Source organism: Nilaparvata lugens, chromosome 6, assembly GCF_014356525.2.
Source record: "Nilaparvata lugens isolate BPH chromosome 6, ASM1435652v1, whole genome shotgun sequence".
Classification (NCBI taxonomy): domain Eukaryota; kingdom Metazoa; phylum Arthropoda; class Insecta; order Hemiptera; family Delphacidae; genus Nilaparvata; species Nilaparvata lugens.
In genome coordinates this window covers 34,308,107-34,320,354 of record NC_052509.1, presented here as the reverse complement: position 1 = coordinate 34,320,354, position 12,248 = coordinate 34,308,107, and the positions used below count along the sequence as shown (strand labels likewise).

The following is a 12,248-nucleotide window of genomic DNA, read 5'->3' as shown; positions in this document are numbered from 1 at the left end:
TTTTAAGCTTCTATCATGCTCTTCTGTTGTAGTTCCACAAATAGTAACGTAATCAATATAGGCAAACGTACTTGAGAGATTCTCCTTTTGAATGATATCATCAATCACTCATTGGAAGGCAGCAACCCCATTTGTCACTTCAAAAGGTATACATTTAAACTGATAGAGACTGCCAGCTGCTTCAAAAGCCGTACACAATTTGTCACAATTCCTGATTGGTATCTGGTAATCAGCACTTTGAAGATCAATAGTACTAAATACAGAATATCTAGAAAGCTTTTCAACTGCTTCTTCTATATTTGGTAGGGGGTATGCGTCCAGTGGAGTAAATCTGTTAATCGTCTGGGAGTAATCTATCACCATATGCTTTTTATGATTGTCATTGGAAGTTACAAGCACTTGAGCTCTCCATGGAGAGTCACTTGGCTCTATGATACCTTATCAGTTTATCTACCTCTTGAGTAATGAATTCCATGTCAGTTTGATTGTAACATCTTGATTTTACAGCAATCGGTTTGGTGTTTGGAGCAATGTGCTGAAACAGCAAAGCAGGTTTGACTTGAGCAGTAGCAAGACCACATACTTTTAGTGGTTCTTTTGTTTCATCAAAAGACATATATAGACCTGAATGATTAGACAATAGATCATGACCGAGTAATACATCACAGCAGAGATCTTTGAGAACAAGGAGAATTAAATTTTTGTGCTTGTGGCCAAGAATTGAGAGGTTAACCGATCATTGCCCAACAACTGATGATCGGAAAGAGGTAGTAGCCATACAAATTTGTTCATTAGAGGGGTAAATTTTCAATTAAAGATCTTTTGCAAGTTGTTTATTAACAAAACTACTGGAACTGCCAGTGTCAATTAGGGCAGCTACTCTAAAATCATTCAACAAAGCCGGTACAGTGGCTTTACTGAGTCCTGGAGGTGATGAATTACAGATTTCTGCTGCTGATACTAGTTCATCATTCTTTTGTGTCTGATTTGATCTGCAAACTTTTGCATTATGCCCTTTTATTCCACATTTCCTACAGAATATATTGCGAGCAGGGCATTCATTTCTGAAGTGTGAGTTGAAACCACAGTAATTACATGCTAAGCTGAGCCTTTTTTACTCAGTGTAAAAATGATCGATTGACTCACCATTTTGTTGTTCTGCTGTAGCAAGACAGTATCGAGAATAAATTTCATTTCTGGGTTTAACAAACATTTCTTCCAACATGGACATCATCTCCTTGTACGTTGAATAGTTTTCCACTATTTCGTATAGTGCAGCTGATAGAAAATTTGTCAGCATCATTATTTGGTATCCAGGCTTCGTTCCAGTAACCTGCAAAAAAATTTCAAAAGTCTTTCTCAAGTGATTCTGATCCCTTTCAGCTGTAGGATATTCCGTATCATTTCCTTCCTTGTGCCTCATCGGCAACGTAGTATTTCTCTTCAGAATTATCAATTCATCCAATTCTTTGTTTCCAATGTTATATTCTAAAGTAATTAATATTATATATTCAATTAACATCCATTTTATTATATAGTTGAATACAAACTGAATAACTTATAAACAAAGTAATCCGTTGTTGGTTATCCATATTTTTTTCACTATTATCATTACTATCGTATTTAATAATGATTTTGTAAAGGCTGTGAGGACAAGGGAAGCTCTGTTTGATGTGCAGGTTCTGTTTCAAAGATGCAGAGATGTGGGTTGTAATGTTTTTGCATGTCTGATTGATTACAAGAAAGCCTTCGACCGTGTTCAACATGAGAAAATGATGGATGTCTTGAGAAGAACTGGGATTGATGGAAAAGACCTAACAATTATAGTCAACTTATATTGGAATCAATCAGCCGTTCTCCGAGTAGATGGAGAACATACAGAACAGGTGAAGATCCTGTGAGGAGTTAGACAAGGTTGCATACTATCACAAATCATTTTCAACCTATATTCGAAGCACATTTTCAGAGAAGCACTTGAATATATGAATGATGGTATCTCAATCAATGGAGAGAAGCTAAACAATTTACACTATGCTGATGATACCATTGTGTTCTTTGATTCCATAGAGGGCCTGCAAAAGCTGATGTATAGGATTGCAGAAACGAGTAAAACCTATGGACTTGATATGAACTCAGTCAAAACAAAGCTCATGATCATTAGTAAAGATGGCATCCAAGGAGCGGAGGTGTACATTGATCAGACGAAAATTGATAGGGTCTCACATAGGGATAATTCTCAGGAGATCCGGTGTCAGATTGCAAAAGCCAAAAGTGCTTTCATATCAATGGGGTCTGTTTTAAAGAGCCATAACCTCACCTTGCATACAAAGATTCAATTACTGAAGTGCTATGTGTACTCAGTACTGTTGTATGGTGTTGAATCATGGACTCTAAAGCAAAACACAGTAGCAAAGCTCCAAGCATTTGAGTTATGGCTGTATAGGAGAATCCTGAGGATACCATGGACTGATAGGATTACCAATCAGGAGGTGTTGAGGAGGATGTATATGGCCCCAGAACTGGTTAATATCATAAAATTCAGGAAGTTGCAATACTTGGGCCACATAATGCGCAATAAGGGCAGATATGAGATATTGCAAAGCATACTGCAGGGCAAAATAGAAGGCAGGAGAGCCCCAGGTCGAAGAAGAATATCCTATCTGGCCAACCTGAGAGCCTGGTTTGGAAAAACCTCCATTCAATTGTTCCGGAGCACAACTAACAAAGTCATCATAGCCAATATGATCGCCAACGTTCGAAACGGGGACAGTTTCTAAGTTTCTTGGCGGAAGGTAAGTGAGATTGTCGTCTGACGGAGCCGCCAAAATATATATACCATAAAAATATTTTGTCATACAATATTTAAAATCTCATCTTTATACTTTCAATATAACAATATTATCAATAAAATAAATCTGAGGAGATAATACTAAAGTTATAACTATTGTATTATTATATAAGAACTAGCTTACCCGGCGAACTTTGTACCGCCAAAATGTCAATGTATCTCATGTCACACTTAACTTTATTCTGTGAATCATGAAATTTATCTAACAATCAATATTTTCATTCACATCTCAGTACGGACTTCCTATTTGCTTAGTCATGCAGCATTTATTATTCTGAAAACATATTCATCTCAATCAATAAATTGGTAGTAATATTTATCAATAAAGTGTTGAATTAAAAAAAAATAGATAGGTTAAATCAGTGTTTCAAAGATGAATTTAATGCATTCATAGTTGTTGATTGTCAATAGATGGTCCAGGAAATATGTGATATATGATGAATCACACAGAATTCCATATTCTTTTGATCTTCCATTTCAGGATGAATATAGGATAGGCTAAATTTAAAATAATTGTAGATTATTCTGTCATTCTTCAGTATTTAATGAATGCAATATGAAGAACTCTCTTTCATGAGGTGAATAATTTTTTCCAACATTTTACAGTTTCTCAATGATAGGAGAGTGATAGTTATTTGATATCGGGGACCGAGCTTCGCTCTGGAGTACAAAAGCATAAACAATTTATTACGAGAGAAGAATTTATAATAACATTCATAACATGCATATGTTCTATCTAATCTCAGTAAATTGAGATTAATTCCCAGAGGAATGCAAAAATTTCCCTCACAAAGGCCGATAAAATTTTAATCCTGATTAACTTCACGTGATCCAAATCAGAGAAGACCATTTCAAAAAGTTGGATCTACTGGAATTAATCAAGATTGAAAATAACCCGGCTTTTTTGCAACCGGCACTAAGTACCTGATTCAATCGATTACAAAAGTTCAACAACTGAGTCATAATTTTGACACAGTCCCACACACATGAACTCGCTCACTCACTTCCATCAGACAACGAAATAATTATTATCAGCTGTTTTCCCAAGGATGAATGATAATTATCCTTTTAATGTCCTTCAGCGAGTTTTCCCATGGATGAGACCTAGTGCAATCGAATCTTTATATAATAAACCTACTATGTTCTGAATTTCGTGAGAATTGTTAGAGCCGTTTTCGAGATCCGGTGAAATACAAATATATAAACATCTAAACATCCAAACATCTAAACATCTGAACATATAAACATTTAAACATTAGTTGCTCATTTAATAGTTTAAGATTTGACTGAATTTTATTTCAAACGTAAGCAGCTGATTGCCTCTAGAAAGGCTGCAATGAAACACTGCTTCGATTATTCGAGGCGAGGTTGTCATTTTCACTATTCATAATCAACATGTGGCTTGCAGTTGCTGAATTTTTCTGTATTTTGTTTTTCTGTATTTTATTTTTCTGTATTTTATTTTGTTTATCCCAGCTATTGATAGCATATGGTGGCACACCATTCAGCCGCTATCCTTGACTTTGAAACTCCTGAAAGGCCAAAGTACGTTCTTCCAAGTACGTTTGACAATTGGAAAAATAATTTCAATTATTTATGAAAAAAACTTTCTCGCTTTCACCACCCACTTTTTTTAAACTAAAAGATTTCCAGCATGTCGAAAATTTCATGTTTTCTGCTTGAAATGTCTTGACATTGACGAACATGATCATTGATTAAAAAATAACTATAGATAGGTCGGATAAAAATTATCCATACACCAATAGAAAGTACACATTCTCCCTGTTAATTAGATATAAAATTATCACGCATTACGACGCCACATGCTTCTGAGAGAAGTTATATTCAGAAGAAAAACGAATTTCAGTGATGTTTTCAATTTTATCATAAGAGTTCAATTTCCTTTTAATCCTTCAACCCTGGATCTTTTCTAGCACTACTAGGTTATCGGGGATGATATTCTACATCCAACTCTGACGTTGAATTGGAAATTTGAGAAAGTTGCAATTTTACACGATTTGGCAACCCTGTAATTTCTTTAGATGGAGGGCCAAATCAAAATTACTCCACCTGGTACTGGAAAAACTTTATACTACTAACTAATGTACTCGTATTTGGTTTAGGGCATTGAACTCTGGGGTAGCGCCAGTAAAACAAATTTAGATAAAAATTTTTCTCTTAACAGAAAAAAGCTGTTAGATGCCTTGCTGGACTCGAATTTGGTCAGTCTTGTAGAGGAGCTTTCGTAACTTAGGGTATTCTGACTGTGCCGTGCATCTATATTTATCAATCACTCTTGTTTCATATGATAGTAAAGAAAAGTCTTCAATAAACCCACAGGTTCATCAACACAATTACTAGAGGCAAGGGTAATTTGTGTGTTGTCTCACATAGGTTAAGGCTTGTTGAGAAGAAGCCTAGTTACATGGGAGTCAAGCTCTTTAATCCCCTGCCATCTGCAATTAAGAGTAGAAATCGCAGAAATTTAAAAAAAAAATGTCTTTTCTTTTTAGGTAAAAGGGGGATTTTTGACCGAGCGAAGTGAGGTCTAAGATTCAAGTTGACGGTTTGGCATTTCTCTTAATGCTTAAATGTTTATATGTTGCGCATTTACTGCGAAACGCGGTAATAGATTTTCATGCAATTTGTGAAATTTAGTCTTAGAAAAGAGTGGACTGTATAAATAGGAGAGAATAAATCAAATCCTGAAAAAAGAGTATGTTCCTTTTTTAATTGCGCGTCGACGTATATACAAGGTTTTTGGAAATTTTGCATTTCAAGGATAATATAAAAGGAAAAAGGAGCCTCCTTCATATGCCAATATTAGAGTAAAAATCTGGTGTGGCGCACTCACACAACTTTCCTTGCCGTTATGAAAATTGATCACCTGACGCTAGTGTTCCCGCGCATCTCAAGTCTACTATTCAAAGATTTGAGCCAGCTGGTGACAGGGAAATAAGGTTGATTCAGACATATGGGACTGTGCTGGTACTGTGCTGCGTTGCGTTTGCGATGGGACTGTGGTAGTGTTGGGTCGCTATCATTCACACATAGGGGACTGTGCTGTGGCCGTGCTGTTGCTGTTTTGCTCTGTGTTACGTCATTCCAGTGCAATCACTTCTTTACTTCAGTCACAGAGGATGTCATTATAGCGGAATTGGGTGCACCAGCTGTGGAAAGCAAGAGATGAAGACGGAGAATTCCATACAATATTTTCGCGTCTTAAAAGCGACACAGTGAAATTTTTCAAGTATTCTCGTATGAGTTTACTGAAGTTCGAGAACCTTTTGAAAATACTTGAGAATAATTTAACAAAACAGCACTCGAGGTGGAGGCGGCCAGTTCCAGATGAAAGGTTGGCATTGATATTAAAATTAAAATACCTGGGTTCAGGCAATTCACAACTGTCTATCAGCTTCAGCTACAGATTGGCTCCTTCGACAGTGAACTCTATTATTTTTCCAACATTGGAAGCTATATATGGAAGTGTATGGTTGCTAAAGAAATGCTAGAATCAACAGAGGAAATGTGGGGGAAAATAGCTGAAAAGTTTGGTTCAACATGGCAGTTCCCCAATTGTATAAGTGCAATTGATGGGAAGCATATTGAAATTCAAGCTCCAAAAAATAGTGGGTCACTCTACTACAACTATAAAAAGACATTTTCGGTTGTATAATTAGCGTTATATTAGCGTAACTATAAATTCGTGATAATTGATGTTGGTAGTTATGGAAAATCTAGTGATGGTGGAATTCTATCAAAATCAATTCTCGGTAAACGTTTGGATGAAGATCGCCTAAATATTTCAGGTCCTAGACAATTTCCAAATTCAGTGGAAGCCTATTCATACGTGATTGTTGGTGATGAAGCATTTCCGAGCATGCCGAGGCTGTACGGAAACAGCCGAAGCCGCTTCGGCGACCCACAGGGCATGAGACCGTGGTCTTGAAGAGCTCTCAAATGACACAGTCGCAACACCAACGCAGTACGGTACCAGCACAGTCCCCCATGTGTGAATGACTCTAGGCTGTAGCCATGCATTTCAAATGGAGAGACCGTTTTGGCGAATCCATCTAAAATCGACTGGCCGCAGTCCCAACGCAAACACAACGCAGCACAGTCCCACTTGTCTGAATCAACCTTTAACGCTGGAGACACACGAGGTCTGCTATCTCTTCATAGTGAATCATTTAATAGAATCAACATTTGTCAACAGTTTGCAATTAGATAATCACATTTCCTCGAATTGCGAGATTATTTTTAATTTTAGGTGAAAATGTTACTGAACATTAATTGTAGAGATTCTCATGCTCAATCTATTCCACTAGAATTTTTTTGTTTAAATTGTATCTGAAGCCTTATAATTGAGAATCTAAAATCAAACTTTGCATAGATGGGGCGGAGCTCCTGGAATTTTTACAGGTATGGGACTTGTGGCAGTTGATAGAGCTTATCGATGACCATTTAAGGTGTAACTTTAATCAAAATCGTTGGAGCCGTTTTCGAGAAAATCGCGAAAACCCCTGTTTTTGACAACATTTTCGCCATTTTAGCCGCCACACACACATACACACACAAACACACCAATACCCAAAAACCACTTTTTTGGACTCAGGGGACCTTGAAACGTATAGAAATTTAGAAATTGGGGTACCTTAATTTTTTCCGTAAAGCAATACTTTCCTTGCCCTATTACCATAGGTAAGGTAAAAAATCAGACTATAGAATTATTCATCATAAATCAGCTGACAAGTGATTACACAGATGTGTGGAGAAGCCAGTCTATTGCTGTATTTCCATAAGGTCTATAGAGTTTCAATCAGGTTCTTGTGGATGAGTATACTGCGTGAGGTGTACTGTTCACAGAACTACTAGTATAGTGTTGATAAGTTTTTTGATAATGGAGCCTTACAATAATATAAGAAATTACTCATACATGATTGATGTAGTGGTCTACTGTATGGCATATACAGTTCTATTTTTTATGTTTTGATTTTATTTTTGACGATACACTATTTCATGAAATTAACTTTTTGTACAACAATGTGTAAATAAAGAATTTGATTTGATTTGAAGAATTTGTTGTAATTTGCCTCACATTGTCATGACAAACTCCCTATCTTGTGGGTTGTCTCATAGTCCAGTATAAATTCAGGGACCTCATTACATTGACAAAGGATTCACGTTGATGGAATGATTGGAATGTCTATGATTGGCAAGTGAGAGTTACCTTTTCAAAAATTTTATCTTTCCTTTTTTTATTAACATCACTTATGTACTACATTCTTTTTGTTCACAATTCTTTACAGGAAGGGTTGCCCTTAGTACTTGATGATGTGTGTCAAACAATAAATAATTCCACTAAACCGGTTGAGGATCCTCCAAATAATGTGAATCATGAGAAAACAGTAGAAAAAAACATAAATCCAAAGAAAACCGTGAAACGAATCAAAAATATACGTAAGTGATGATTTCTTGTATTCAAAGAAATATTTAGATTTTTAGACTCTATTTTATTCAAATAATATTTCTGTGATTTTCACCAAATCAAGTCATCGGACGGGAAAAATCACTCCCGCCGTTTCATCAGATAATGAACATTCGCATAGAATGAAATAATTCACGGCTCTCTATCTCCATTGACTTTAAAGTTACAAATTTTCAAAAATAGGTCATTTTTTGGAAAAAACGAAATTTGGAGAAATTTTCGTTTTTAATCGATTATACTGTATATTCCGATTTCCACAATTTAAATCTATGATTCCACCAAATTCCTCTTGGCGTAATTTTTTGCTCTATAACCTAAGAGCAGGTAGCCCGTTCTATCTCAGATTGATCACCATATATTTATACCAATCTTCCTTGTATTTTGAAAAACACTATTTTTAGCTTTAACCACCATCATTAACTTTATTGTTCTCACATTAAAATTGTGCTCAATGATATAGGTATCTCTGATCATGTTCGATCAGAATCACCCGTTTTATGCTCTTGAATTCAGCATTTCCTCGTGGATAGGCGCTCATAAGGACACCTCAAGGTGTCCTCAACATTTCAAGCACTCATAACTATTGACACGATGATCTGATCTTCTTGTACTACAACCTATTCTTCTCAACTCACCAAGCGGTTCAAGATCACGTATCATAAGTCGAAATCGATCCAGAAATGGAAAATTTATCCTTGATAGTACTTCAACCTATATTTCCATACACAAAAAATTGCTAACTTCAATATTCACGTAGCTTTTTTTGGAAACCCATAATGATAAACAATTTACTTGGTCTTGAAGTGTAGAACAGAATATTTTCTTCAATTTCACTTGAATATTCATGAAAAATATATTTGTAATGTTCGATTCGCTCGTTTCAAAAATCAAGAGAATGAAGTTTTTTTTCTCATTTTCACGTTCTCGGTAATCTATTTTTTTATTGCGGATGATGCCCACATGAGCTTTTCTATTGATGAAGAAAAATGGTTCAAGATTGATTCTAGGCAACTAGGCCTGTGGAGTATCAAATTACCTACAATTTGAGACCAATCGCAAGTTCCCTTCATGTATCAGTATCAATTTAGAGGCTGTTGATTATTAATAGAATCTTGAAAAATGAAATTTGCTATTTCTTTATTAAGCCGTAACTTTTATGTGTGATTCTATGGATAGAAACGTTAATTAGAATAAAAATAGAAGGAACTCTACAACCTTGACTAGTATTCCAATTCTTCATATCGAGTCCACGAGGAAGAATGATTTAACAATAACTATGCATGATCGAAGAACCGTAGTTGTCTAATATTTCCCTAATAGCCCAGTCAACTAAGTGTTATAGAGGGAAAAGTTTGGAAGACAATTTTTGACCCCGCAGTTCTGTTTAGGGTAGTGAGGAGGTAAACATATCAAAGTCCCCACCCCTACCCCCTGTGCTAAGGGGGTGGGGGTGGTTCAAAGGTACAATTTTTTGGTTTCTCGCATATAACTCGAAAATTATGCATTTTACAGACAGGACTATTCTGTAAGAAATTGAAGCTTACATAATTTCCTACAATATTAATTCAGCAACTTTTTCTATATCTCTTTCACTTTTCGAGATATAGCCTACGCTCTAAAACATTTTATAGCAGATTTAACGTGGGGGGGGGGGTGAACGATTTCCAACCCTGCAACAAGTGTCAACTTAGCAGTTCCACACCTTCAATAGACGGGCTAGAGATGCGTATTTTGGCTATGTTTACCTCCAAACTAGTCTTCATTAAGCTACAACGTAAAAACTGTGTACCAGATGTTCCAGACTCAAATTCCATTGTCAAGTGATCAAATGTTACGAAATTAAAATTTCACCACCCACGTTGAATCTGCTATAACAATAGAAAGAAAATATTAAGTGGGGATTTTTGATATGTTTACCTCCTCACTACCCTAAACAGAACTGCGGGGTCAAAAATTGTCTTCCAAACTTTTCCTTCTATAGCCTACCCTTTTTTGAGCATTCATTGCCTGGACTATAATATTAGCCCAGGCAATGAAGACAAAGAACGGGGGTTTGCGCAACTGATTGAGGGAAAGCTGAATTCCCGCAGGATTTTAGTATAAATAGCCTGGAATCACAAAATACTTATCTTCTCTCCGCTTGCTCTACCCCCTAGATGACCCCAAAGTTCGAAACTGCATTGGTTTCATAGATTATATCTATTCAATTATTATATATCGGTATCAAATCAAGATATCAAGCTCACTTTCATCGTTTCAAGAACGAATAGATCTACAATATTGATCTCATATAATATTTTATAGTATATTTATTGTTCAGAAAAATATTCCAATACAGAGGCAGAAAAACAGGAAGTTTCACCTCATAATTTTATATTTTGTCTAATAAAAGTTACGCTTCCGTTTTTCGAGAAAAATATTTCGTATGAAAGTTACAGTACGCTTTAAGACCTCTAAAATCATAAGTCATAAGGCACAATAACACCTGTAATAAGTCATACTTTTTTGATGTCATATAATATAAAAGCGAAATGGCACTCACTCACTGACTGACTGACTCACTCACTCGCAGAACTAAAAATCTACCGGACCAAGACGTTCAAATTTGGTAGGTATGTTCAGTTGGCCCTTTAGAGGCGCACTAAGAAATCCTTGGCGATATTTTAAATCTAAGGGTGGTTTTTAAGGGTTTAAAGTTCTTTTAGCATGTATATTCTTCTTATTCCAATATCTTGAAATTATAATTGAAAAATGTCCATACCATATGTTAATATAGAACTATAATCTAGAGAGAGTACCTCTTCGAAACAGTTGTTCTGGTAACTAAATTAAAAATGTTGTCAGGTTGGCATTAAGTTGAGTTGACTTTGTTAGGTTGGCACCAAGTTGAAGATTGAAATGCATTTATCCAGGACCTCCTAAATACTAATTTATCCAGTTAGCCAAAATTAGCGTTTTCTCAGCTTCTCTGCGTTTCCTGCCCTTTTTCAATAATTGATGGAAATATATTAAAAAAAATTCAGTACACAGGTTTAGCTGAGGTGGAAGAATTTTGTTCGCCAAAGATACGCCGATATAGTAACAGGTGTTTTTCGAGATCAAATTGACATATAATACGTTCAAACTCGGTACAGAGGTTCCGCTGAGGTCTACATGCAGGCGAGCGAAGCGAGCCCGCTGATCTCATTCTCGGACGATCCAGTCGGGGGTCCAGGCTAGACGGATATGACGAGCGAAGCGAGCCTGACGGCTAATGTCATATAATCTTAATTATCCAGCTGCACAACTCACGTTTTTCTGCACTAGATGGCCATTCAAGTAATACTACTACCAACAGGTTAATGGAAACCAACTGGTCAAATAATGGCAATTTGTTATCGGGTGTACCTGTAAATATATTTACGATGGAACGGTCTACGCGTCTCAGGTTGTAGAGCAAAAAATTACACCAAGAGGGATTTAGTTGATTTAGTTGATTAAAACCGGAAATTCCTCAAAATTTAGATTTTTTCGAAAAGTTTATTCGTTTTTGAAATTTTTCGTTTTGCTTTTTATTGGCTTATAACTTTCCAACTATTGATGAAAAAATCATGCTGATTATAAGCTCATCAAGTATTGAATTATCTTCAACATAATGTATATTCTCACTATTTCACGTGCTTAAATGACTGTTGAAGCAGTTTCAGTTTTGAGTGTGAAATATTTAGTTTTGCTACAATAGAACAATTATTATTGACAAAGGAATTTTGAGGTAATATTTAATATTTTGAAAACAATTTTTGACTTTTATTTATTTATCTACTATCAACTTGAGGACAAAGAAACAGACTTAAGTCCAAAACTTCTTTTCATCTCAATTTCATAAAATAAATTGTCCAAATAAAGGTTTTGACATAACTTACTACGCTTAGC

The 12,248-nt window shown here is 35.8% G+C and overlaps 1 protein-coding gene across 4 annotated transcripts in view; it reads left to right on the top strand.

The window, feature by feature from the left end:
- The window catches only part of LOC111054399 (transcriptional protein SWT1), a 73,344-nt gene that overhangs the window by 6,208 nt on the left and 54,888 nt on the right, over nucleotides 1-12,248 (top strand). For 3 of the 4 annotated variants that reach the window (XR_005571611.1, XR_005571610.1, XM_039430674.1), the window contains exon 2: nucleotides 8,158-8,308. The exons of the other annotated variant lie outside the window; for it this stretch is intronic. Coding sequence is in view for 1 of the 3 variants with exons in the window: in XM_039430674.1 (XP_039286608.1) it covers nucleotides 8,158-8,308 (151 nt within the window). In the remaining 2 variants the exon portion in view is untranslated. The remainder of the gene's footprint in view (nucleotides 1-8,157; nucleotides 8,309-12,248) is intronic. 4 annotated transcript variants of the gene reach the window in all.